At 46.4% G+C, this 25,275-nt stretch overlaps 2 protein-coding genes across 3 annotated transcripts in view; both read right to left on the reverse strand.

The window, feature by feature from the left end:
• Positions 1–15,273, reverse strand: part of NOS2 (nitric oxide synthase 2) — an 89,424-nt gene extending 74,151 nt beyond the window's left edge. The window contains exon 1 of the mRNA XM_081162464.1: positions 15,198–15,273. The gene's annotated coding sequence lies outside the window, so the exon portion shown is untranslated. The remainder of the gene's footprint in view (positions 1–15,197) is intronic.
• Positions 9,599–24,524, reverse strand: LYRM9 (LYR motif containing 9). Of its 2 annotated transcripts, none has more exons than XM_081162465.1 (4): positions 24,456–24,524; positions 18,891–19,034; positions 17,215–17,307; positions 9,599–16,300 (listed from the first exon to the last, which is right to left on the reverse strand). In XM_081162465.1, the coding sequence occupies exons 2-4, from the start codon at positions 19,014–19,016 to the stop codon at positions 16,283–16,285; spliced, it is 237 nt and encodes a 78-aa protein (XP_081018591.1). In that variant the 5' UTR covers positions 19,017–19,034; positions 24,456–24,524; the 3' UTR covers positions 9,599–16,282. The 2 variants fall into 2 exon arrangements, with proteins under 2 accessions (XP_081018591.1, XP_081018592.1); XM_081162466.1 differs by lacking the exon at positions 24,456–24,524 and adding an exon at positions 23,016–23,133.
• Positions 24,525–25,275: the final 751 nt, after the last annotated feature.

Here is a 25,275-nt window from a genome sequence, read left to right on the forward strand (position 1 = left end):
GTGGCTCAAAACAATTTTTTCTGTTTTACGCAGAGCACTTCACGTAGCTACACGTATCTATCTATGCTCTTCTCTTCCAGCCAAATCTTGCCGCAGCAAGTAGCAGCCCTGCACAAATCTCTACAGAACTGAGGACAGAGAAAAGATAGGGATCATATGAAATGGAGTCACTGTAACCAAGCTGCTAAAATTATTCACATTATGAAGGTTGAGGCATAAGGAAAAACTCCATTCCTGTTCCAACTAGCCTGGGAGCTTAAACTGTTTTGAATTTTCCAGTCCCACATCAATGCCTGCACAGACATCAACCTGCCAGTTTGATGCCTGGATATGTACCTGGACCTCCAGGTACCCCTCTACCTACCCCTGAAGGACTCACGTAGACATCCACCTGCCACCCTTATTCAAACCACTGAGATGTGGCCAGACCTCCTGGCACCCCATCTTCCAGACCACCCAGCATCCATTATCTTGACCACCTGTCAGAGGGCTAACAATGCAGGAATGATAATTCTCAAGAATGTACTTTTTGCTATAAGAACTTTTAACTTTTCTTTCTTCTTTGGAACACCTCTGGGTTTTTGTCTATCTGTGTTTCTAGTTTTCAGACTCGATAAGACCCTTGAATAAATCTCCATCATTTATTTCTAGCAAAGCCTCCAGGCTTTTTTGGTTCACTCAACAGAAAAAGATTCCCAAGAACCAGGAATTAAAAGAGTTCCACTTACGAAAGCGACTGTCAACTAACAAAGGAGCAGAACGATATTTGGACTGAGCTCAGGTTGGTTACAAGGAGGCATGACTGTTTCTGATTTATAGGGTGAGTGAACGTGGGACACATTTACAAAGTTGTCTTAAAACCCCATTATTTGCAAAATCAATTAACTGCAATTCATTCAGTTAGAACCTTCAGTTAATTGGAATCTTATCTACCCATCCCATTCCTAAGTGTAGGTGGCTCTGCTTTTATTACAAAAAGCCAAATTACAAGAAGTTACATGTATGTCTGAGAGGTAACAAAACTACCAATATCCAGGGACTGGCCTTGACTTCACCCAAGTTCTTATGTACCTATAGTGTAAGCGGCATTGCTATACCAAACCCATAGCTACTGTCGCTTCCTCAGTTACTACAGGCAAACGCATTTCCTTTCAATACAATTGACCTTCCGAGTGTTCTGAGTATTAAATAAAATGGGATGACTTGCATAACTGTATATTTAATAAATGCTATTTCCCTTCCCTTAACCTATCAGCCAAGGCAACAGAGGAGACGAATTCTGCAATTGCTACTGTTTTCATGCTTCTTTTCAATGGTTCAGCAGTCATTGCAGGAACAGTTGGAAAGCAGTGTGCAGATTTGTGGCCCAGGATTGCATCCAATGCTGGCAGCATTGCGTCATCCTCATGGTGTATTTATAAAAATAAAAATTTTTTAAAAAACTAAAAGTCTTTTATCCCTCCCCATCCCCTGCCAAAAAAAACCAACACCTTGCCATTCATAAAATCTATTCCAAGTATTTGTTAGCATAAAAATAGAATTGTCACATGTCTCCAAAACTTTGTGTGGTAAAGGAAAGCTTTTCCACATTCCTTACATTCATGGAGTTTCTCTCGGATCTGAGTTCTTTCTTATGTTTGTAAGGAACTGGGTGGGATCTCTGCACCACATTGGTTACATGCAAAGGGTCTCCCTCCAGTGAGATCTCTTTCATGTTTTTGGAGATCCCTGTGATACTTGAATGCTTCCCTACATTTTTTACATTCACAAGCCTTCTTCCCAGATGATTTATTTCATGACTTGAAGATTTCTGAGACAACTGAAGGCTTTACTACATTTTTTACATTCATAGGCTTTCTCTCCCATGTGAGTCCTTTCATGCGTTTGAAAAGGCGGATGATATCTACAGGCTTTCCCACGTTGCTTACATTGACAGTTTCTCCCCAGTGTAGTTCTTTCATGTATCTGAGGTGAAGTTGAAGAACTAAAGGTTTTACCACATTCCCTACATGAACTAGTTTTCTCCCCATTGAGATTTATTTGATTTTTTTTTTTTTAATATCTCTTTATTGATTTCAGAGAGAGGAAGGGAGTGGGAGAGAGAAACATCAATGATGAGACAGTCATTGACCGGCTGCCTCCTGCACGCCCCCGATCGAGCCCGCAACCCGGGCCTGTGCCCTGACCAGGAACTGAACCACGATCTCTTGGATCCTAGGTCGATGCTCAACTGCTGAGCCACACCAGCCAGGCTATTTGATGCTTTTTTAAAACACTGGCAATAACTGAAGGCTCTCCCATATACATTACATTTATATGGCTTCTCTCAGTAATGTCCAGTTTGACCTCTGATGTGCTTATTATGGATGAATGATGCATGAGGACTTTTCCACACACACTATGTTCCTATGGCTTTACTCCAGGAAGAGTTTTCTTGATCAGGTTGAGATTAGAATAATATTGAAATTTTCTTTACGTTGACTACCCTCTTTCCTGTCACAGGTTCTCTCTACCATTTGACTTACTAGTTTTCTCCCCTGGTTTTTGAACTGATCTTCAATGTCATAATTTTCCCAGGCCTTTTTTTTTTTTTCCTGTTGATGCCAGGTACCCCAAGGTTTCCCACATCACATCTCCATAAAGTCCTCCTGGGAAGGATCCAGTAAAGCCTACTCTCCAGGGTGAAGCTCACAGCCGTATCCTCAAATGAGCCCATTTCTAGGTTTCCTGGCTCTCCCTGAGTCCTTCCAAAACAGATCACAGTGGGAGAGAGGCTCTGACACAGCCACCAGGGCCACGAAAGGCAGGCAACACCTATAACGCAGTTTCTCTATTCATGTTTCTTTTCCCTGCTCAGATCTATGCCTGGTAATAAGTATTTTATATAGCTTCTGTTCACTCGTGGCAAGGAATTATATGCTAATGTGTGTGAATACATGTTAAATACCCAAGTGCAAAGCAAACGGGCATACGTGTTACCAAGAAAATTCTCCTAGTGGACGTGCAGGTTGTCATTTTAGGGCCACAGCTGTGGAGTGGGAGGAACACATGGGCCTCTGGCACATGGGCCTGCAGTAGGCTCAGTGTTGTGGCCATAAAATAAGAGCTCAGTGTGCACCCGGGCAGAGCATAGGACAGGTTAGATGTAAGGAATCGCTTTTCAAAGTATGATAGTTCTAGGTAAAAAACCACAAATACTGTCCTAGACAGTGGGTGCTGATACACTGGCTCATTGGGGTGCCCTGATGTGTAGCATGTGCTGATTTCCATGGTGAAATACTCTCACCATGGAAGATTTCAGGCTACCGATGGTTGAATGGGCTGCTTGCAAAGTTCCTGAATATTTGGCCATTGGCCCTGGGGAGCTGGTGTAAGCTGGCCCCAGCACATCACTGTGACATCTGCTATTGGTGGGCCCAATTTTGACATGGTAGGTAACACAGTATTTTATTTATAGTGCGTGCAAGTGCCTTCAGAATGCTTTATGATAAATCTCATGAAGAGGTAAATCACACTGAAGGTGATTTTATCAACCCTGCCCAGTTCTCAGGAGACCAAATTTATACTTTGAATTCTTTCAGTAGAAATCAGTCTTTTAACTAGACTCTCATATCACTGCACCTTTTTTGACTGGCTATTGAAAACAGAATCACTATAATTATGTTAAATTAATATATTGAATAGACTAGAATGCTAATAATAATATAAAATAGATTATAAGTAGTGACAAACTCCTTCACAGATAATCTCTTCAGAAAAATAAATTAATTATATATACTATATACACTTATATATAAATGTTATATAAATATTAAATAAATAAACATTTTTGGCATTATTTTTAATGCTTAGATATTCAGAAGATTTGTTCTAATGTCTTTATTTATTGCTGAAAAGAAGTTTCACCATATTGCCTTGCTGATCTGAAGTAACTTGGATGAAAGGAATTATAGTATTTTCAAGTGAGGTGGTTGGCCTTAAAATTACAAAAAGAATAGGAAATTTTTATAAAGAAGATCATGGTTTTATTTTCTAGCCTGTGGTCTCAGGATAAAGCATTGTCACTGTCAAATTCCTTTTATTTTTTAATCTTAAATTATCTCAGGATCCTTGTAACTTCATAAATAAGACCAGAGGATTGAGTGCAAGTGTTTTAATGTTACATAAATTCTAGTCTTAAAAATACCTACTTACATTCCTCTAACATGCCAATATGGAGCTGCCTCAGGGTCTTTTACTTGCCATTCCCTAAGTCTGAAATGCTCATCTTCCAAATGTCCACCTAGCTCACACCTTCATTTCATCCAGGCCTCTGCTCAAGTCTCACCTTATTTAAGGGCCCTTCCATGAAGACTTTGTCTACAATGGCTCTCCCAGCTCTATCTTGTGCTACTGCTTTCCCCTGCTTCATTTCTTCTCATAACATGTGTCGCAATCTGACATATTACATATTAGTCACATATTAGTTTATATGTCTACTGACTGTATACTCCTTCCCCAGCCACTATCAGAACGACAAGCACCAGGAGAGCAGGAATTTTGCCTGTAATATTCACTAATGTATGCCTGGGGCTGAGAACAATTCCTGCACATAGCTGACACCTAATAAAGAGTCGCTGCTCTTACTTCGCTGATCTTACTGAATAAAATCCAACAAGGAATATTTACTTAGCGCCTCTAGGTGCAGGCACGGTGCTGGCTCTGAAGACACAGTGGAGAGAGAAACAGACACGGCCCCTGCTTTTACAGGGCTCAAAGACCCTTGGAAAGGAACACTAACTAACTAACTAATTACAGAAATGAAATGGACAATGACTTCTGGGCCTTGAAGTACGTGGTGCTGGGGAGCTTGTAACTTAGTCATGGGATTAGTCATGGAGGTGAGGGAAGGGTTGCCGAGAGGAAGGGTAATTGAGCTGAGAGCTAAGGATGAAAAGTGGTCAGCCTCATGAGGAAGGGGCAGAAAGGGCCTCCTGTGCATCTGGCATTTCACATACAAAGACCCTGTGCGGGGAGGGAGCTTGGCAGGTTTGGGGAACTAAGAAGAGATGGGTGCGCCTGGGGTAGTGAGTCAGGCAAGGAGAGGGGCAGGCGATGATGCTGGGGGGTGAGCGGGGAGCTCACAGCCGGGGTCATGCAAGGCCAATAGGGGGCTGCTTTTCACTTTAAGAGGGAAGGGAAGCCCCTGGAGGCTGGCTCCACCTTTTTAGCTACTGAATGTGCATGGTACATAATAAACACTCAATAAAAGATGCTCACATGTTGAAAACACTCTTACATGTTGCTGGTGGAAGTGGAAGCTGATCCAGCTTCTATGTAGGGCGATTTCACCATATCGTTCCAAGTTACAAATGTATATACCTTCCACCCAGCAATGCCTTTCTAGGAAGCTATTCTACACATAGACGTGGCCATGTATGAAATGACATTTGAACTGAGTTTTTCACTGTCATGTTGTTTATGTGGAAACAAACCAGATGTCTCTCAATAGGAGATTATTGAAAAAGCTGTGATGCCTCCATGCACTGAACAAAAATGAACCATAAAAAAAAAAAAAAAAAAAGAATGAAGCCTTTCATGCATTCTTTGAAAAGAACTCCAAGATACATTATTAAGTTAAATAATCAGGGTTCACAGTGGACTTTATAAATGACTGTTGTTTGAGTGGGTTAAAAAAGCAAACAAACCAGGCACAGGTAGGTAAGATGTACAGCTTTTCTGTGCACAGCATATCTCCGGAAGGAGACCTGAGACACCGGTAACGATGCTTTAACCTCTGGAGAGGGAAACCAGCATCTGGGAAGTGGGTTGGAAAGAAACTTTGACAGGGTACCTTCTGAATTTTGCACCATGCCAACAACTTACCAGTTCTGTAACTAAATAAATTTGCATAACAAGTATTCATTGGTTAAGTGAACTAATGAATTAGATAATTAATTTATTAAACAAATGACTTCCAGCCAGTAATCCCCTCTATTTAGAGCAGGGGTGGGGAACACATACAGCCCAAGAAATCATTCGGTCTGGCCCTGCCAAGGCAACTGCAGGCGAGACTAGAAATTCAATGAATCTAGGAGCTTTCGTCATAGCTAATTTTTAAGTTGGTAATTTTGTATGGCCCTCGAATGATGTTATAAATATCCAAATGGTCCTTGGCAGAAAAAAGGCTCCCCACCCCTGATAGAGGAAAAGTATTTGGGGATTCCTGGCCCCTGCTCTCCTCCTGAATTCCTGACAGTCCCCATGGGGATCCATCAGCAAAGGAGCCCTTGGGGCCTTTGGAAAGGTGGGTGGGATGAAAATATTTATTCTGGTCAATCGGGTTCATTTCCAGGAAAGGGTCTCTCCCTCTTTCACCCCGAAACCAGGCTTGTCAGTTTGGGGACTTTCCCGAGCTTTTTAAATCAGGTTTCTTGCTGAAAGGCTGCACTGTTGACCTCTGAAGTGGTAACTGGCCCCTAAGTTGCAATCACTTCGCCACATCCCTCCACATTCTTATTAAAAAATCTGATATCCAGTGCTTCCCTGTATAAAAATAAGCCTCCCAAGGTACATGCACTCACGGGTAAGGCCAGAATGTCTTGAGCTCCCCAACTACAACAACCGGAGAGTTTGGTCAGCGAGTTCTGACTGAATTCCAGCGGGAAGGGTGGCTGATGGCACAGGTACAGGTCTCAAGCCACCCGATGTCATCACCCTAGCTTAATAAGGGGGATGAAAGAGAGACCAATGGGCTCACCTCCAGAAGGAGTTCCCTGTTTCTCTGGCTGGGGGAGGCGGGTAGGCTCCAAGTGCTAAGGAAGGAACGCAGCTGTGAGCTCTGTCCTGGAGTCCCCTCTGGCAGGCCTAAGGCTTGGACAGGCAAGCGGGTCTGGGAGGGGACAAATAACTGAAAGGGGCAACAGAAAGGAATGAGAACAAGGTGAGGAGTGGAGATCTTCAACTTGCAGTCTCTGTGCTATAATATGATCATTTCTAAACAATCCTACGAAGAAAGGATTACTACCTCCCCCATCCCCGCACCTATCCATTTTACAGATAAGGAAACTGAAGCTCAGAAAAGTACAGTAACCTGCCTAAGTTCTCACAACTAGCAAGTGCTCAGGTTGGGATATGGGCCCAGGTCTCTCTGATGCCAGAGCTCGATCACTTTTTAAGTCAGAAATAAACATTTAGCTTTTTAAGAACCTGTGCCATTTTTCTTTTCAATTTGGCATTTGAATATGCTATTTAGCATCTATAAAATATGCTTGTTTATTCTAAAGACAAAGGAGATGAATTCTTCCTTTTTCCTTTCCTTCTCACCATGGGTTCATCCATATGAGCTGAACAGGAGAATCTCAAGTCCTTGAGAGTCAGGAAGACAGAAGCCCCAGAGCAGCCAGAGCCCCTCCCTGTAGGCAGGATCAGCTGTATTTCCCATGCTGAGACTTTCCATAAACTGTGTCCTTTGCCTTTTCTGAAGACAAAACTGGGGGAAATGACTTTATGTTAGCAGTGTGGCCTTGGGTTAGACATAAGAAAGAACTCTTTGACAATGAATGATGGAGCCCTGGATGGTTTTCTCAGTGGTTAGAGCATCAGCCCGTGGACTGTCCTGGGTTTGATTTGTGCCTTGGTTGTGGGCTCAATCCCCAGCCCTGGTTGGAGTGCATGCAGGAGGCAACCAATCAATATGTCTCTCTCACATCAATGTTTCTCCCCCCGCCTTCCACTTTCTCTGAAAAGCAATGAAAAAAATATCCTCCAGTGAGGATAGGAAAACAAAAAGATGGATGTTGGATCATAAAATGAGTAACGAAGAGAAAACAGGTTTGCAAAAGCCATGCATATAATCCAGATTCAGTAGATTGTGGCTGATTTATTTCTCACCATCTCCTGCAAACACCCTGCCATCTAGTCTATCTCATTGCAGCTCCACATGTACTTAAGTGAGCCTTTGGTCTTGCTGATCCCGCCACCTGAAATGCCTTTCCCTCCCCTGACTGTCCCCATTCTATTTCCTCGTCAAGATCTAGCTCAAGTTCCTGAGTCTGCTTAAAGCTTTCTCTGACTGCTCCAGCCCATATGAATCTACCCCTCTTGGAATTCTCCATAGTCTGGGACTCAGTCATAACCTTAGTCATCTGGGTAGAAGATAGCTGGTCCCTGCAAAGTCAGGTGGGCATGTTATTATCAGGGAGCGGGAAAGGGCACTGGGAAGCAGAAGCAGCAACTGTGACAGCTGCCCCCTCTGCTGGGAGCCTGCCACATCAACCACATGACTGACAACTGTCCACTCTGCTGAGAGTCTGCCACATGCAACCATCTGACCCTCATCTGCATTCTGGGAAGAGAATGCCCTGAAAGCACACATGGATATCTGCCAACTCCATTTCCCAAATTACACCAAATTATGAAGTTGGCATTTTGAGACATACCAATTTTATGTTGGTTTGGAGCGCAGCATCCAATAGCCGCAGATACAGTGATGGGTTACCAGTTGAAAGATGCTCTCGCACATAAGATTTCATGTTATCCTCATAACAATTCCATAAAGCCCATTTCATAGATGAGAAAACCGAGGCTGGGACAGGGCAAGAGGTTTTCACCAGCTCACATGGCTAGATGTAGCAAAACTAACACTAGAGGCCAACTTCTTCAGGCTATGGGCCAGGGTACTTTTCCTATAACATGTGGTATGAGAAATACCTGTCCCTAAACCCAACCCCACTCCTAGTGGACATTACCCTTGTTGTTCATTGACAGATGAGCAGCCAGTTGATACTGGTTCTAGTTAAAATTCAAGCTTCGATCATAGCAGAAATACTCCTACTTATTCACGTCTTGGTCAAGCAGTGGCATCCTATCGTCCCATATGCTATACAGGTGCCTGTGGGTCACCTCCATGATTTCCTGCAGTTTACTCCAAAGGCAGGAGATAGACCAGCCTGGCACACCGGGCTCTGGGCGTCATGCACCTTCTGCCATTGAAGTTGAACTGAGAAACCCCAAAGCTGTCTCTGCCAGTCACCTGGAGCCCTTGGATTATCCCCAGCCTGCCCTCTGCAGGCCCATCTCTGCCAGACCCTGAGAACTTGCCTCCAGGCTACCCCGCAGGGTTTGCCTCTATTCTCTGGTCTTCCCAGCAGCTGACTCTTGGCTCTCCCTTATAGGCTTTGGCTTGGTCTTGCCTCTTGGTACCAGAAAATAGAAGTGGATTATAAAGGGTCTTTATATAAGTTAATTAATGTTTGTAAGGTATTCAGATTAATGACTAGCACATAGTAAGCATGATATATATGTTTGCTACTCTTGTTATCATTACCCCATCATCATCATTTACTATCTGCCTAAATAACACCTTCCAAACACTTAATCCAGGCTTCCCAATACCCGTATAAGGTCCCAGCCCCACAGCATAGCTCCAGCTGGGCTCTCCTGAGTCATCTCCTACGACTGTTCCTTGTGCCCCTAAACACTTGGACTTCCTGTAAGCCTGTGAAAGTGTCAACTCTCGAGACCTTTGCCCTTCTGTATTCTCCACTGAAATGTTTTTTGTTTCCTATCCTCACCCCCTTCCCCACCCCACCCCACCCCAAAAAAACCCCATCTTTCAATTCTTGGCTGGCATGTCACTTCACCCAGAGGTCTTCCCTATGTCCATTCCCCATCTGACCCATCAGGATTAGGTTGGGTCTTCCTGTTACACTTTCCTATAGTACCCTTCGGTAATTATTCTAAGTGGGCATATAATTACTTCTTTAATGTCTGTCTTCCCACTAGACTATAGAATATGAGCCATATTTAAAGATGAGCTGTTGTATCCTCAGTGCCTAACATGATGCTTGGAGTAGGAGCTCAGAAACACGCCGAATTGCATCGAATTAAATCAACATGGCTTGGAAAATGAAAATTAATTGATGCCAATGAAAATGATGACCTACTGTAATATCTCATTTCCATGGGTAATCTGAAAGAGCAAAGAAACAAAACCAAACTCATAGAACAGATTGGTAGTTGTCAGAGGCCAGGGGTGGGGGGTGGACAAAGTGGGTGAAGGGGGTCAAATGGTACAAACTTCCCACTATGTTTTTATTTATTTATTTATTTTTAAATATATCTTTATTGATTTTAGAGAGAGGAAGGGAGAGGGAGAGAGAGATAGAAACATCAATGATGAGAGAGTCATTGATCAGCTGCCTCCTGCACGCCCCCCACTGGGGATCGAGCCCGAAATCCGGGCATGTGCCCTGCCCAGGAATCGAACCATGATCTCCTGGATCCTAGGTCGACGCTCAACCACTGAGCCACGTCTGGCCAGGCCAAACTTCCCACTATAAAATAAATAAGTCATGGGGATGCAATGGTGACTAATAATACCACCAAATTGTGACTATGTTAGTACTCGTGTATTGTATATTTGAAAGCTGCTGAGAGAGTAGATTCTAAAAGTTTTCACAAGAAAAGCATTGTACTATGTGAGGTGATGGATGATAATTAGAATAACTGTGGTGGTCATTTCACAATATAGACAAATATCACATTAATATGTTGTATACCTAAAAATAATATAATTTATATATCTATTATATCTGAATAAAAAAAGATGACCTTAAAGCTTAATGTGCTATTATTTATTTACTATATTTGCCAGGACCTACTCAATACCATAACCTAGAATCCAATCAATGATAAAAGGATGAAAAAATAGAGAAAACAGATAATAGAATCAATGCTTCTTTGTGCAACAGCGTCTACAACTGTTGTTACCCTGAAAGAAGACATTGATTAAGGCTAAAAGGAGATGAGGGTCACAGATATCAGGGATCTAATGTCAACAAGCAAGCTGACATCTCTGATTGGCCAGCGCAGAGGGTGCTGAACTTTGCCCCGTGCACAAAGATCTTGCTGGCACTATTGCTGATCTAATTTGAGGACTATTGACAGTGCCTTTGTCAACCCAAACATCTGAAACGCCCAACAAGGAAAGAATAGGGAACAACAGCTCACTGGCTTCTGTCTTCCAGGATCCAAGGTGTGCAAGTCACTTCCCATCCACAGGGACCTACCCGATCCCTCTCTCTGCCCTCAACAGCTCATTAAGTAACTTCTGATTTCGATAATGAGCACTAGAGGCCTTGCTGCACAAAATCCATCGGACCCTGATCATTCCTAGTAGTTTCCATCACTGAGACCTTTCTTTTCTTTTCTGTAGATTAGGGGTGACAGGCTGTCCTGACATTTCATTTAATGGAAGTGAGAACTAAATGAGATAATGATATATGATAGCTCTTGAAAAAGTTGAACATTTTACATTCGAATGTCATAATTTTATTGTTATTAGTAACAGCAATTGTTTCTTACTCTTCCCCATTCATTTTTTCTTTCCTGTTTTTAGAAAAAAAGAAAAACTGAGTCTCCCTTCTCAACGGCATGGAAATGCTGTTTAATGAGAGCTTTTTTAATGGTTGTTTATCAGTAGTAGCCACAAAAGTTCTTTTCTCACATCCGTTTAGATTGAAGATTCCTCTGGGGAATGGACAGCCTCCTCCGCTCACTATGAAACGTCCCCTTTGGTCTGACTCAGGAATGACGAAGTTGGGTGACTGGTCATCCTGATATGGACACAGGACATCCTACAACTGCAATTCTGTCTTCTGCTTTCCTGGTCCAGCCCTCTAACCCCACCATTTCCTTGACTCCATCCACAGTGGTGTGTGAGGGGTTTTACCCCCCATCATCTCCATCAAGCCGCCCTAAAGCCACCTTATATAAACATGCAGTCCATCAAAAGCAGTATGACTGCTGCCCAAATGCAGCTCCAGACCATCTCCCAGCTGCTCCCCTCCCACCAGACTGCTACTCCAAGCCCCGTCTATGAGAGGGCTACTGAGAATGCACAGCCGCCACCTCCCTGAGTAATCCACTTCAATCCAGCAAAACTTTACTCAGTGTTGGGATCACAAAGACCCACATCAATCCTGGCTCTACCATTAACTGTCTGTGAGAGCCTGGATCAGTCAGTCAGTGCTTCACTTCTCTGAGCCATGTCCTCATCAGTAAATGGAAACAATGACACCTCCTCACATGGTCGCTGCCAGAATCTGAGATATATACCAAGCACCTAGCTCCAGATCGAGTGCCCACTAAGTATGTGCAGAAAGGATGGATATTGAATAAGTTCTAGAGATGGTAGAATTCTTAGGAAGAGATCAGTGTTACTTGTGGATAGAGGTCAAAAAAGGCTTTACAAAGGAGACGTGAGAGAGTCTTGAGAGAGGGGTGAGGAGTTTGGCAGATGGACCGAGGGGAGGGCACATGGGCAAGGGAACAGCATGAACAAAGGCTGGGACTGGAGCACAAAGCACTGGATCTGCTTGGGCAGTAACATGATGCAGCTGGAGAGAGTAGGAGGGAGAGGGAGCCTGGGATAGGAGGCCTCGAAGGGTCATTGTTATGTTGCAGGGGACGTGTTTTGGCCCACAATGCAGCCAGATTCCTGTCAGCAAGGGTTATGTGGGGATACATTAATTACAATGGCAACTGGATAATGAAAAACTCAGAATTATATACTCAATAAAGCAAGTTAGAGGCTTAGAAAGAAGTGGTTTTCATCTTAAATTGAAAGACCTGAGGCCAGAACCTAAATCTAAACAATTACGTGTAGAGCGAGAGCCCTGAAAACGGGTAGTGGTGTGGGAGGAAAAACGTGGGCTTTGGAGCTAGACAGGGTTTGAATCCCACACCTGCTACTGTGTGACTCTGGGCAACTTGTTTAACCTCTCTGAGTTTCATTTTCATCAATAAGAATCATAAAACAGGGCTTTGTGAAGATTCAATCAAATGAACTATCGCGCAGAAAGCGGTTGACACTGTGAACATAACAGGTGCTGAGTGAATCTTCCCCACCACCCACCCACCTCCCCGAGAATCTTCCTGGTTTTCTGGTGATGAGATGATGAACTTGGAAACAGCACAGGGATGCTCTTCCTGGGTTTGCCACATACTGCCCCATCTCAAGCCTCTTTGTGCCTCGGTTTCCCTCACTATACAATGGAGAAGGTAACTCCTGCCGCTTCCTTCACATAAGGGATCAGTGGGGCCGAAATTTTTGAGGCCTATGCTAGTTTTCATCCAGGGACAGGGGAAGAATAAAAACCTCCAGGGGGAAAAAATACAAAGAAATAATGGGAGGGGAAAAATCTGCATTAGGATAACATTCTACAAGCCACATTTGCTTAGCCTTCCAGGTACCCACATCTGTCTGTCCCTTGGACTGTGAGTTCCTTCCTGCCTAGCACAGGGCTATGCAGAGACCAAGTACTCAATTAAGATGGGAGTGGGCACAGAGGAAGGAAAAGAGCCCGTGTAGGGCAGGGCAGGCTCTGACCCAGGGAGCAACTGGTGGCCACAGGACTCAAGATGACATTGCCCCAGGAATCAGCCTCCAGATGTGACAGTTCTCCCAAGGAGGCCTGATGCCCTTTGATAGCAGCCATCTTTCATTGCACAACAGACCTTTTATCATGAACATGCTTACAGTAAGGCATGAGAAAACATCAGCTAAGGTGTAAACAACAGATATCAGATGCTTTCCTGCTGGCACTGTGGTTGGACAGTGGACACTGGGGAGCGAGAGACCCAGCTAAGGAGAGGGCTCATGAGCAGGTAAACCAATGACAGGGGGCAGGAGGTCGGTCACCTGGGTGCCTGTCTGTGCTCACTGCCTTAGTCTCAGCACCCCGTGGTGCACGTATCTGGCTGCAGGTAAGGAAAGTGCAGATGACAGGTTAAGGAACTCACCCAAAGTCACACCACTACTAAGTGACAGGGCTGGGATCTAAACTCAGGTGACTGTGGGTGAACAAGCCATCATCCCCTTCTGTTGGCCTGAAGGCGATTCTGTAAGCCTTCAACTGTATGCATTTAAGAGCCACGACCCTGGGTGACTTAAGGCCTAACCACCCATCCACACAGATGCAGGGTTTGGAGGGTGAAGTCTGAGAACGGAGCACAGGAAGGCTGCTGAGGATGAAAGAGGCTCCCCCATGCTTTACGCAGTGCTTCCCCTTCTTGACTCCAACCACCTCTCTGCCCTGAGTGCAAGCCCTCAGATGACCATGCTCACTATCCCCTCTGGCAACACTGGGGCTGGTGGAGAGCTGCCAAAACGCTGTTAACCAACCCATCCCCCTACCAGTGCCCTCACGGACCAGCCCCTCACAGGAGCTGGAGCTGGGTGCCCACTTCTGCCCCCTGGGTGAGTCAGTGCAACTGGATCAGCACTGCCAGTGAATGGAAGGTCATGGGATCACCCCCAGGAGTCAGTCACAGGCAAGGGACACTCACTTTCTCCCAGACCCTGGCCAGCCTTTGTTCACACCTCTCACTATGTGAGAGGCCAGGGATACAACCAACCCCACTCCTGTGATCGAGATACACCCCTGTCGGCCAAGGGTGCACCCCTAACTTCACAGGGCTGAGCAACAGGGGAGGGGAGGGAGCTGGTTCAGCTGTGGGGCTTGCCCTCACCCTGGTGGGGCAAACCTGACCTCATCAACTGTTGTCCAGCAGTGGGACCAGAGTCTGGTCATCCCACTGAAGAATGATCCCCTTCCGGGCAGCTTTCTGACTGCCTTCTCTAAGTCCTCGACACCTAGTATGAGAGTTAGCACACAGTAGGGCACAATACATGGCAAGAAATACATGGCAAGAAGACACCACACTTTCACAAATTGATGTATTTCCTTCATTATCTGCTGATTAGTCTAGTGCACAATAAATCCTATAACCACTAGGACACAAACACATGCCAGCTCACCCCTCCGGCTCAGAGTCCCCAGGGTACTCAGGTCTCAGTGTGGCTTCTCTCTGTGTCTTCTGGTTGCTCCACCTGCTCTGGCCAGTTCCCCCAATCCTTCCCTGCTGCTCTCCCTCCTTGCTTATCCCTCCTCCCTCACACACGTTCTCCCTTCTTTCCCTGCTGCTCTCCTTTCCCTCCCAAATCTGTGCTGTTTGGTAGATTCAGACAGACCTGGCTTAACAGCTTTGTGACCCTGAAAAGGGACTCAGCCTCTCCGAGCTTCCTTCTACCTCCCACTCGCAAAGCAGGGCTTCCTAATAATTGTAGCTGGTAACGACCAGCAGTGCAGCCAGCTCCCCATACCAGGCTCTGGGTAAGAACTTGGCATACATTAGATCTCATTATTCCTCACCATGGCCCTTGAGGTAGGTACGGTCATCACTCCTTTGGACAGATGGGGAAACCGAGGCTGAAAGAGGCAAGGTAAGTTACCCACGCACAACTTGAGTGGAACTGGAATGCAACCCAGGTCTGTCTTTCTCCACCAACTTCAAGCTCATGAAAACCCACACGACTGCTTGCTGACTTCCTCCCGCCCTTCCTTCCGAGACGGTGGTGAAGGAGGGAAGAGATCTCAGGTTCAAAGAAGCCTAAACACATGGGTGCTACTGTAGCTGCTCTGGCCTTCCTCCTTGTTTCATGCAGGCTGCACGTCACCCCTCCAGTCTCCGCAAACTCCATGAAGGTTAAGATCCATGAAGGCAAAGACCAGGGCGTCTGCTCCTGGGCAGGGAGGGACAGTGTCCGGAGCATGGGCGCTTGGCAGACTGCTGGGCAGTGTGACTGTGAGGGCTCAGGGGTCCGAGAAAGGATGGGGGGCGGGTGACAAGTAGGAACAGGACAAGTCCACAAACCAACCAACCCCAGGCGGAATGGGTTAGAGAGAGATGCGTGGAGCCTGAGGGAGCAGAGGAGGGAGCAAGGACGGCTTCTTCAGAAGGACGTTTACTGGCACCACAGCATACCGTGTCCTGTGTTAGGCTCTTTAACTTCATCTTTTTTAATCCTCACAAGGGAGGAAACCAAGCTCAAAGTCAACACCCTTGCAAAGCTGCTGACCTGGGTGGGATTCAAATCCAGATCTGTCTGTTTCTAAAACCCATGCCCTGTCCTCCGTACAGGCCACCGTCCGAGGGGATGCCCACTCCAGGTCTCAAAGAATGGCATCCAGAATAAGTGAATAACTTTCAGAGCAAAGTGAAAAAACACATTCTCTCCAAATCTCATATATAACCAGCTGGAAAAGCAAACATAAAGGTCACTGGGGACACGAACATGCCGAGAAGAGCCGTCTGAGCAAATGTCAGCTTCTCCTACCCCTGAATCTCTGCTCTCTCCACCATCAGGACAATGGATAGTTCAGAACTCCTGCTGCTGATCAGTTCCAGGGAGGTCTCTCAACTTCAGCGTCTTCAAGGCAGCTTCACTCTTTGGGTCTCAGTTTTGTTTTTTATACTGAGAAACAGAGAGATCGTTAGAAGTGGGTGAGGGAAACCAATGGGCGCCCAGAAATGCTGAGAACTGTGGTCATCTAGGCCTCACACCTCCTCCCCTCCCGCAGCAGCTTCTTGAAGGTGGTGGAACCCAGAGAGCTGAACTTCTAGTTGGTGCCTGGGTCGCTCCTTCCTTCTTTAATGGAAAAGGCAGTTGACAGGGTTGGGAGGAAGGGTAAGACACTGGGGAACTAGAATTAAACACAGCGGCATGCCCATCATTCTCTTTAAGGTGAGTCTCGTTTGGAGAGGGAAAATACCTCAGGTAGAGGAGGAACCTCAGAAGCCACCTAGTCCAATACTGAGTTTTAAAAAATGAATCCTGGACCCACCATCTGGAGATTCTGACTTAGAAGGACAGGGAAGTGGGGCATGTTCTAGCTCTCCAGGTTTTCTAACACCAAAGTGTAAGGACCAGCAAGCTACTCTATATCCCTGACTCCCTCCCTTTCTCCACCAAAACTGACACTTGAATGTTTCCTCAATAACCCTGTCTCAGTGTGAATACCTACAAAGACAGGGAGCTCACTACCCACCCACCCCCAAGACAGCTCTCTTCTGAGACATCACAAGACTGCTGCCAGCTTTGTCACTATTGCTTCCAATAAGACCAGTGTTTTCCTTCTTCCCTGCTGCCCCATCTCAGTTAGTCAATACTGTTAGGCAAAAATTTGCCTTTAGGAATTGAGGGTTTCCCCTTTGCCACCCCCCCTCCCCCCCACACACACACTAATGCAATCAGAAGGGCATCTGTCATCACCTTTTAGCTACTAGAGGTGGGGAGCAGCTAGATTCTTTTCAATTGTTGAGCAGAGGCGACCCCTGCTGGTCACAGAGATTACGGCTCACAGGTGTAGGTGGGAGCCAAGCACTTACTTTGTTCATAATCCAGTCGGCGTCTTCAATGGCTCTTTTAATAATCTGCTGGATTCTCTCAGGATTGTCTTCATCTGAATGAACCCGGAAACTCTGAAAGTTTAAGCATAAAAAAAATGATGGCAAAACTCACAGGACCGGCAGCTTCAGAACACCAGTCCCGGGCCAGGTAGACTGTGGGTAGTTTACACTCTGCATCTCTCTTACTCTCCATAGAAAGTTATGATCCCACATAGAGATGAGGAAACAGAGGCTCAGAAGCCTTAACCTGCTGCTAAGCAATGGTGCCAGCATTTGAATCCTGGTCTATTTAACTGCACAGCACATACTCCTGCCAGCAGGGCCGTTGTGAAATGAAACGCTGGTCCCCAAATTACCTTCAAATCAAGCTGGACCAAAGGTTATGGGGGTGGTGGCTGCAGAGGGTCTAAGGGAAATTTCCATCTCTGTTTCATTTGCTCCTCCCAGGAAGCTGCTTTCACTAGGGAAAGCCAAGCAGAGGAGGAAGGGGCATGAGAGGGTAGTTTGGGAAATCCAGCTGGGCCCAGTGCAGAGCCCAGGCTGCTGTTTGCTTTTGACCAGATGTTCACATTTGAGAAGCAACATGAGATTCAGGTTCATTCAGGGCACTCAGGGCCCTTCAAAGTACTGGTACCTCCTCTGCCCTGTTAGTCTCGACCCGACATGTCCTCCTTGTCTTCAGGAGCACCTCAAGTGCTCACCTCCAGGAAGCCATCCCTGACTTCCTCAGATAACTAACTGCTTCCTTCTCCATGTTTCCGCAGCCCTCTGCTTCCTCTATCTTTTTACTTTCCACATTATGTTTGTATTAATTTTGGTTTTTAACTTTTTATTTGGAAATAATTTCTAACCTATAGAAAAACTGCAAGAATAATACAAAAGAATTGCCTTCGGAATAACCAACTGTTAATATTTTGCCACGTCTGTCTTACCATTCTCTCTTTATGTGTTTGCATAAAACTTTTGGAAACACTTAAGAGTTGCAGCAAGCCCTTAACCCCTAAACACTTGGGTGTGTATTTCCTAACAACAGGGCATTCACTTAATAACCACAGTACTACTGTATCCAACTAATTCATAGTCCATATTCCAATTTCATGAATTTCCCCACCAATGTACTTTATAATAATTGTTTTATGTGGTCCAGGATCCCACCTGGGATCATGCATTACATTTAGCGGTCACAGCACTTTAGTCTCCTTTAAACCAGAGCAACTCTTGTGCCTTTCTCTGTATTTCACGACACTGACATGTTTGACAAGAACAGCCCAGTTATGTGGTAGACAGTGCCTCAGTTTGGGTTTACCTGATGTTTTCTCATGGTTAAAGTCAGGTGTGCTTTGTTGACAGAGACACCTGTCAAAATGATGATGTGTCCCCCACTATTTTAATTATCCACTCAACTGCCTAATTCAAGGCCTGGCACAGAGTTGGCAGCTGGATGGTACATCCACCCTCTGTTTCCTCAACAAAAACCAGAGGAAGAGCTGGGCTGCCCAGTACTGATTTCTGGTGGCTCTTACCAAACTGCCACCCCCTACACCACCTGAAAGACCAATCCTGCCCCTTCCCCTGGTTCCCGACCCAGTGATAGGCCCCCTATCAGAGGAAGCCCACCCCCCCTTAACCCCAGACCCAGTATACCCTGCTCCCACCTGCCTGATAGCATGTTTGTAATGCTCCTGCATGCCCTTGGTGGGCAGCTGTCGGCAACAGCGCAGCAAGTATCGGTAGAGCTGCAGAGGCCTCTGGACCAGCTCTGCCCCAGGAAGGGGGGCCATCTGCAAGGCTGCCTGTCCCTGGAAGACACAGAGCATCACGTCTAAGGCATCAGGCAATACTCGGCCCCGGCTCCCAGGTTCCAGTGCTCTGTGAAGTAGGCTTGATAACAGCACAGAGGCCAGGTCCCCCTCCTACCACACCCCTCAGAACCCAGGCCCTGAGCTATGGCTGGGCATTCAGTCTTGCAGAAATCTCAGCCCAGAGCAGGCCAGCAAGGAACAAAAGTGAGATGTTCAGCCTCATCCTGGCAGCTTCTTTCTGGACACCAACCACAGGTGGTGGGTAAGGAAGTGCCACTGACAGGCAGAGTGGGGGAGACAAGCAGGAAAACCCCACATTACAGTTGCTGAGAAACCATCTAACCACAAGCAATGGAGGGCAGGATGAAAGATCTGAGCCTTACTACTCAAAATGTGGCCAGTAGCATCGACATAATCTGAGAGCTTGTTAGAAATTCAGAGTCTCAGGCCCCACCCCAGGCCTATGAGACAGAACCTGCATTGTAACAAGAGGCCCAGGAGATTCACATGCACATTCAAGTTTGAGAAACACAATTCCAGAGGGCTCCATGTGAAGCAGCAGCTGCAGGCAGAGTTGTCGTGGTACACATGATTTTACTTTACTGTGTGTTAGAAATAGGGATAAGAATGAGCTCTTGGCCTGGCTGGGTGGCTCAGTTGGTGGGAGCATTGTCCCATGTACCAAAAGGTGACGGGTTCAATGCCTGGTCAGGGCACATACCTAGGTTGTGGTTTTGATCCCCAGTTGGGGCATGAATGGGAAGCAATCGATTGATGTTTCTCTCTCACATCAATGTCTCTCTCTCTCTCCCTTCCTCTCTCTCTAAAATCAATAAACATATCCTGGGGCTAAGATTAATTTTAAAAATTAAGTTAATTAATTAATTAAATAATAATGAGCTCTTGTTCTGTCCTATTCACTTTACGTATGATTAATGCACTCATTAAAAAGAAATCAGCACAGAAGGTCTGACAACTTGCCCAAGGTCACACAGCTGATAAAGACAGAGCTGGGGTTTGAACCCAGACAGGCTCAGAGCGCACCTTTTATATATTTTTTAAATTTTTTAAAGCTTTATTGAGATGCAGTTAACATACAGTCAACATATTTAAAGCATAATTTGATAAGTTTTGACATATGTACACACCTAAAAAACCATCATCACGAGCAAGAGAGTGAGCACCTCCATCACCCACACGAGTTTCCTCTGCCTCTTTATAATCCCTCCCTCCTGCCCTCACCACGCCCCCATCCCAAAGCAACCTCTGCTTTCTGTCACTACAGATTCATCTGCATTTTCCCAAGTTTTACATAAAAGGAATCATATGTCATGTACTCCTTTGTGTCTGCAGAACCCATATTTTTAAGCTCTGTATTATAATGGTTCTCTCCAAAGAACCCACAACTCTAACCTGGCCTCTTTTTGAAGCAGGAAACTCAATTAGGAGCATAGATATTTTTTTCCAATGGTAGAGTCTAAATCTAGAACATAAGGATCTGTTAAGTTTCCATTAAGTACCTCCCAGCCCATACCTCTTCTCCCCTCTATGCTCACTGCCCTACAGGCTCCTGCCTGGACCTCTGCCACAGCATCTTGCTTGGTGTCCCTGTCTCCAGCCTGTCACTTCTCAGTCTCCTCCACACTGAAGCCTGGGCTCATCCCACAGTCAGCGACAAGGACCTTCTCCCAATCCCCCAAAACTGCAAGTCACCTCTCAGTGCCTTTGCACATGCAGCTCCCTGAGCATGGAGCTCCCTTCCCCTCTCTATGTGAGGACTCATGTTTATCCTGCCAGGTCCAGCTCAATGTCACTTCCTCTGGGAAGCCCTTCCAACTGTCCCTGGGGAGGTGGGGGGGGGCAGTACCCTGTTTATGGAGCTGGTACAGTGCTTCCCACACTGCCGGGATTCATGTGCTGCCAGGCCTGTGCAGCCTGGCCCAGGCCCCAGCACTTCGTGCCCTGTTTACTGAACTGGACTGAATGGAATCTGTTATCTCCTCTGTCCAGATTTCCCCTCTACGACAGAGAGGTTCACTATGCTCCAAATGAAGGAGCTAAAAAACCAAAATTAAGTGACTGGCCTTAGTTTTAAAGTAACTTTAAAAGAGAAGAGAAAGACAACCCCTCCCCCTCAAAAGGAAGAACCAGAATTCTAAATCTATCAGAGGTCCTCAGACTAAGAAAAGAAACTCTAAGTAGCTGGTTTCAGAGGCTCCTTCATTCCATTTCCAGCATGTTATCTTCCTGGCAACAATACATATCTGTCTCCACAGCCAACTATACCAGTTGCTCCTGGTACTCTGGGCTCTCGCTCTGACACTGGGTTGCCAGGTGGCTGTCGGCTCCCACCACCCATCCACCCTTCTGATAACAGCCCCACCAGGTCTCAGCCCACAGGGTCTGGGGGGAGCTCCACTCCAAGCCTGGCCAATCAAGGACCTGCACCCCTGCGGGACTGGTTCACAGCTGGGCACATGATGGAAGCTGAGTGTGTCTCAATACCTCCGCAGGAGTGACTAGACCTGAGGCCAAGATGACTTATCCTCTCTCAGGGAAGCCGTCTTGCCTCCTCTTGAAGCCTGAGACTGAAGCCACAGAAGGCAGAGCTGAGAACCTGAGCAAATCCAAGTCTGAAGAATTCATTTGAGCCCTAAAACCGTCGACCTGAAGGCCGCCCCACCCCTAGACTTTTCAATGATCCAAGACAATCCCATTTGAAAAGCAGCTTGGGTTTGTTTTGTCACTTGCAGCCAAAAGAGTCTGAACTGATCAAAAAATCTTAATCTCCCAAATTCTACTTCCACGATGAGCTGTGATGGTTCCAGCTCCAGGGAACAGTGCAAACAGCACAGGGTCCCCAATGTCCTCGTGCCCCAAATATCAACCTACCAGTCTGACTAGCCACGCTTTGGTCCAACAAACTGAGGGGAACGATGGAAGCAAAGGCCTTCAAGTGCCACCAGACAGGACATATCACTGAAGCCCCCAAGCTGATGGGCAGATTCCACTGGCAGGCATCCCCAAACTATATAAAGCGCTAATCAAATATTGTAAAATGCTAGTGGTGTAACAGATGGTTACCAGCTGCAGTCTTCAAAATTAACATTTGGAAAGAGCACAACTTCGTTTCATTACTTAAAAACCCAAGCAATACTTAGAAACCAACCCAGCAAGTATGGGCGGGAGATTATTTTCAGCTCAATTATAATTCTTAGTCATTCTCAGTAATAACTGGCAGAGAATGCATGTGTGGGTCCACTCAGAAGAGTTAAACTAAAAATGTCTTAATTTAATTTACAGTGTGGGTTTGCTATTATTTAAGGGGCAATGAACCTCACAGCATCATTGCTAAAACTGGAATCAAACCCTGCTGCAAAGTGAGACTGGGAGAGGTTTGTGGAGTTCACTGATTCAGTTAGCTCTGCATACATCAAGGAGAAGAAAAATACATCTTTTTTTTCTTTTAAATCAAACAAAAGATCAGGTGATGTTTATTTAGCTTTCTCCTGAATCAGAACTGAGTTCTAGTTATTCTGTAGCCTTTCATGAATTAGAAAGTCATAAAAACACCTAAGGTAGCATGGCTTGGCTCACAGTAGGCTCTCAGTAAAAGGTGTTAACTGAATGAACAGAAAAACAGTCCAAAGTAGGCAGTCTTCCAAAACCAGAATACCGAAGAGCTGAAAGCCGCCTTCTCCCATCCAGTGTGAAAGAAATCTCTCCTCCGCGCCCTTGGCACCCCAAGCCGTCAGAAAATCCTTTTGGTTCTGAGCCAAAACCTGCTCTGTAAAATTCTACCTATTAGTCTGAGCTCTGCCCTTTGGGGCTCAAGTCTCTGCTGACCTACCCCCAAGTCCAGTCTTTCATTATTAGTCAATGACCCCAGCCCTCTGTTGCTTTCCTGAAGGTGCTATAATCTCCCAATGCTTCTCCAACCTACTCTGGACACACACACACCCTCATTATTGATCTCACCCTTAAAACCACAGTTTGCTTGTGTTCTGACAAGCTCCGCGGACACTGGAGCTCAGATGGCAATGTCACCTCTTCTACTTGGGAATTCAAGGAATGCACTCAAACACCATTCTCTGTTTTCGCCCTCACGTGGCCCTGGCATTCAGCAAAGGCACCTTTTTTTCCATGAACTATTCTGTTTTCGTTTTCCATGAACTATTTTTTTGTTTTCCATGAACTAGTCTTAAGTCTCTTTCCCCATCTTGTACTTTACTAGTTCAGTCCTGAGTCACTGGGGTCTGCCACAATCTCTGGGGTGCCTGATCCTGTCTGTTATCCAATTCAACTCAGTTCAACAACAAAAGCACAGACAATCACATACCAGGTACAAATGGGGTGCAAAGTGAGAGAAAGAGATTACCTGCAGCAGGCTGTGTCAGTCGCCCATACAAGGCCATTCAGAGCATCTAATAAGTGTGTGGCTCTGGACTCACCCCTAGGACCAAAGATGAAAGGCCTGACATTTGCCGATGGATAAATAAAACATGGTACCTTCATACAATGGAATATTATTTTATAATTAAAGAGATGAACTGCTGATACATGCTACAACGTGGGTGAACCTTGAAGCATTCCTCTAAGTGAAAGAAGCTAGTCACAAAGCACCGAATATTGTATGATTCCACTTACGCAAAATGTGCAGAATAGGCAAATCTATAGATTCAAAGTAGCTTAGCGCTCGCTAGGGCTGCAGGGAATGGGAAATTGGGGTGGTGACAGCTAAAGGAGGGGTTTCTTTGGGAGTAATGAAATGTTCTAAAACGGATTACGGTGATGGATGGTGCTCAAATCTGTGCGTGTACTGAAGGGCATTCAATCGTGCGTTTTAAATGGTTGGATTGCACGCTACGTAAAAGCAAACAAAAGATTAGTCTGAAGGGCTAAGGGGTCTCAGTCACGGAGGGGCTTGAGCCGTTAACGATTCTGAAGCACAAATGGAAATGTGAAGGTTACTCCAGGTGAGCTCGCTGCGGGGGGGTGACCCCTCCAGACAGCTGGGCCGCGCAGAGGCCACAGATACTCGTAAAATGCGCAAACCGCGGCCGACCGCGGAGGTGCGCCAGACAATGAGCGCCCCACGACTGGGCCCCGCAGCCGGGCTTCGCGGAGGCGCCTGCAGACGCCTGGGCTCCCGGTGGCCCCCGCGCCCCTCCCGGAGTCCGCGGCCTCCTCCGCGCCTCGGAGCCGCGCCGGCGAGGCCCGCTGCAGGCCTGGGGCGCCCGGGAGCCGCGCGTGGGGCACCCGGCTCTCCCGGGCCACGGAGCGGCGCCAGTCGCCTCGAGGTCTTGCACAGGCCACGCAAAGCTGAGAACGCCCGCGGCCTCACAGCCCCAGCCCGCCCGCCTCCCCGGCGGCTCCGGGCCGCGCACCCCCGCCCTCCGCCTGCGCCGCGCGGCTCACCCGCCTCCACCCGGGAACGTCAACCCGGCCACGGCCGACGCGGGGCCTCGAGGGCGCCTGCGTCTTCCGACCCGCGTAGCCCCGCCCCCGCCTGGCCGCTGTGCGCCGAGCGCCCTCTGTCGGCCGCGCGCGGAACTTGGGGTCTGTTCCTAAGGGGCCCCAACGTGCGGTACCTACTGGGGGCCCCCGTCCCTGATCCGACCCCACCCAGCTGAGGAAGAAAGCTGTTCCGCTAGCATCCTTCTTACGTCGACCGTCCACGCGTCCTCCTGGCTGCTGCTACCTCGGATACAGGCCCTGACGGCGGGCTCGCCCCCACATTCCTGAATGTGGATTGCTGCTAAAATATTCGGGGTGTTCCAGATCTGTGGAAAGGCTTGCTAGAGGACTTTCCTCAACCGCTCGTCTTGACGACAGGAATTCTATTTGGATGGGAAATTGCCTTTTGAGTCATTTCATCAAATTACAGTCCCATAACACCTGTCAAAAGAATAAATATGACAGTAATAGGCATGCTTCCTTTCAGACCCATGTATAATTATAATTGAGGGAAAGAATACAGAATTTTAACTCAGAGCTACTGCCAGTATCATTCTTTGAAAATGAAATAATGCTGTTTTATTAAATAGGCTCTCCCCGCTCTCTAATGTTTAAAGCTGAAGTGGTTCTCTGAATTGATTTAAATACAAGTTTTATATCCTGAAAGAAATAAAGATGAGTCTTTATCTCCAGACAAACCCCCTGTTCAATGCTGCTGCTGATCTTCTCTCAGCTGAAGTCTAAAAGGGAGTTGGGTTGTTAGCGGATAATATTGCTTCTG

Source organism: Miniopterus schreibersii, assembly GCF_964146895.1.
Source record: "Miniopterus schreibersii genome assembly, chromosome: 16".
NCBI classification, from domain to species: Eukaryota; Metazoa; Chordata; class Mammalia; order Chiroptera; family Miniopteridae; genus Miniopterus; species Miniopterus schreibersii.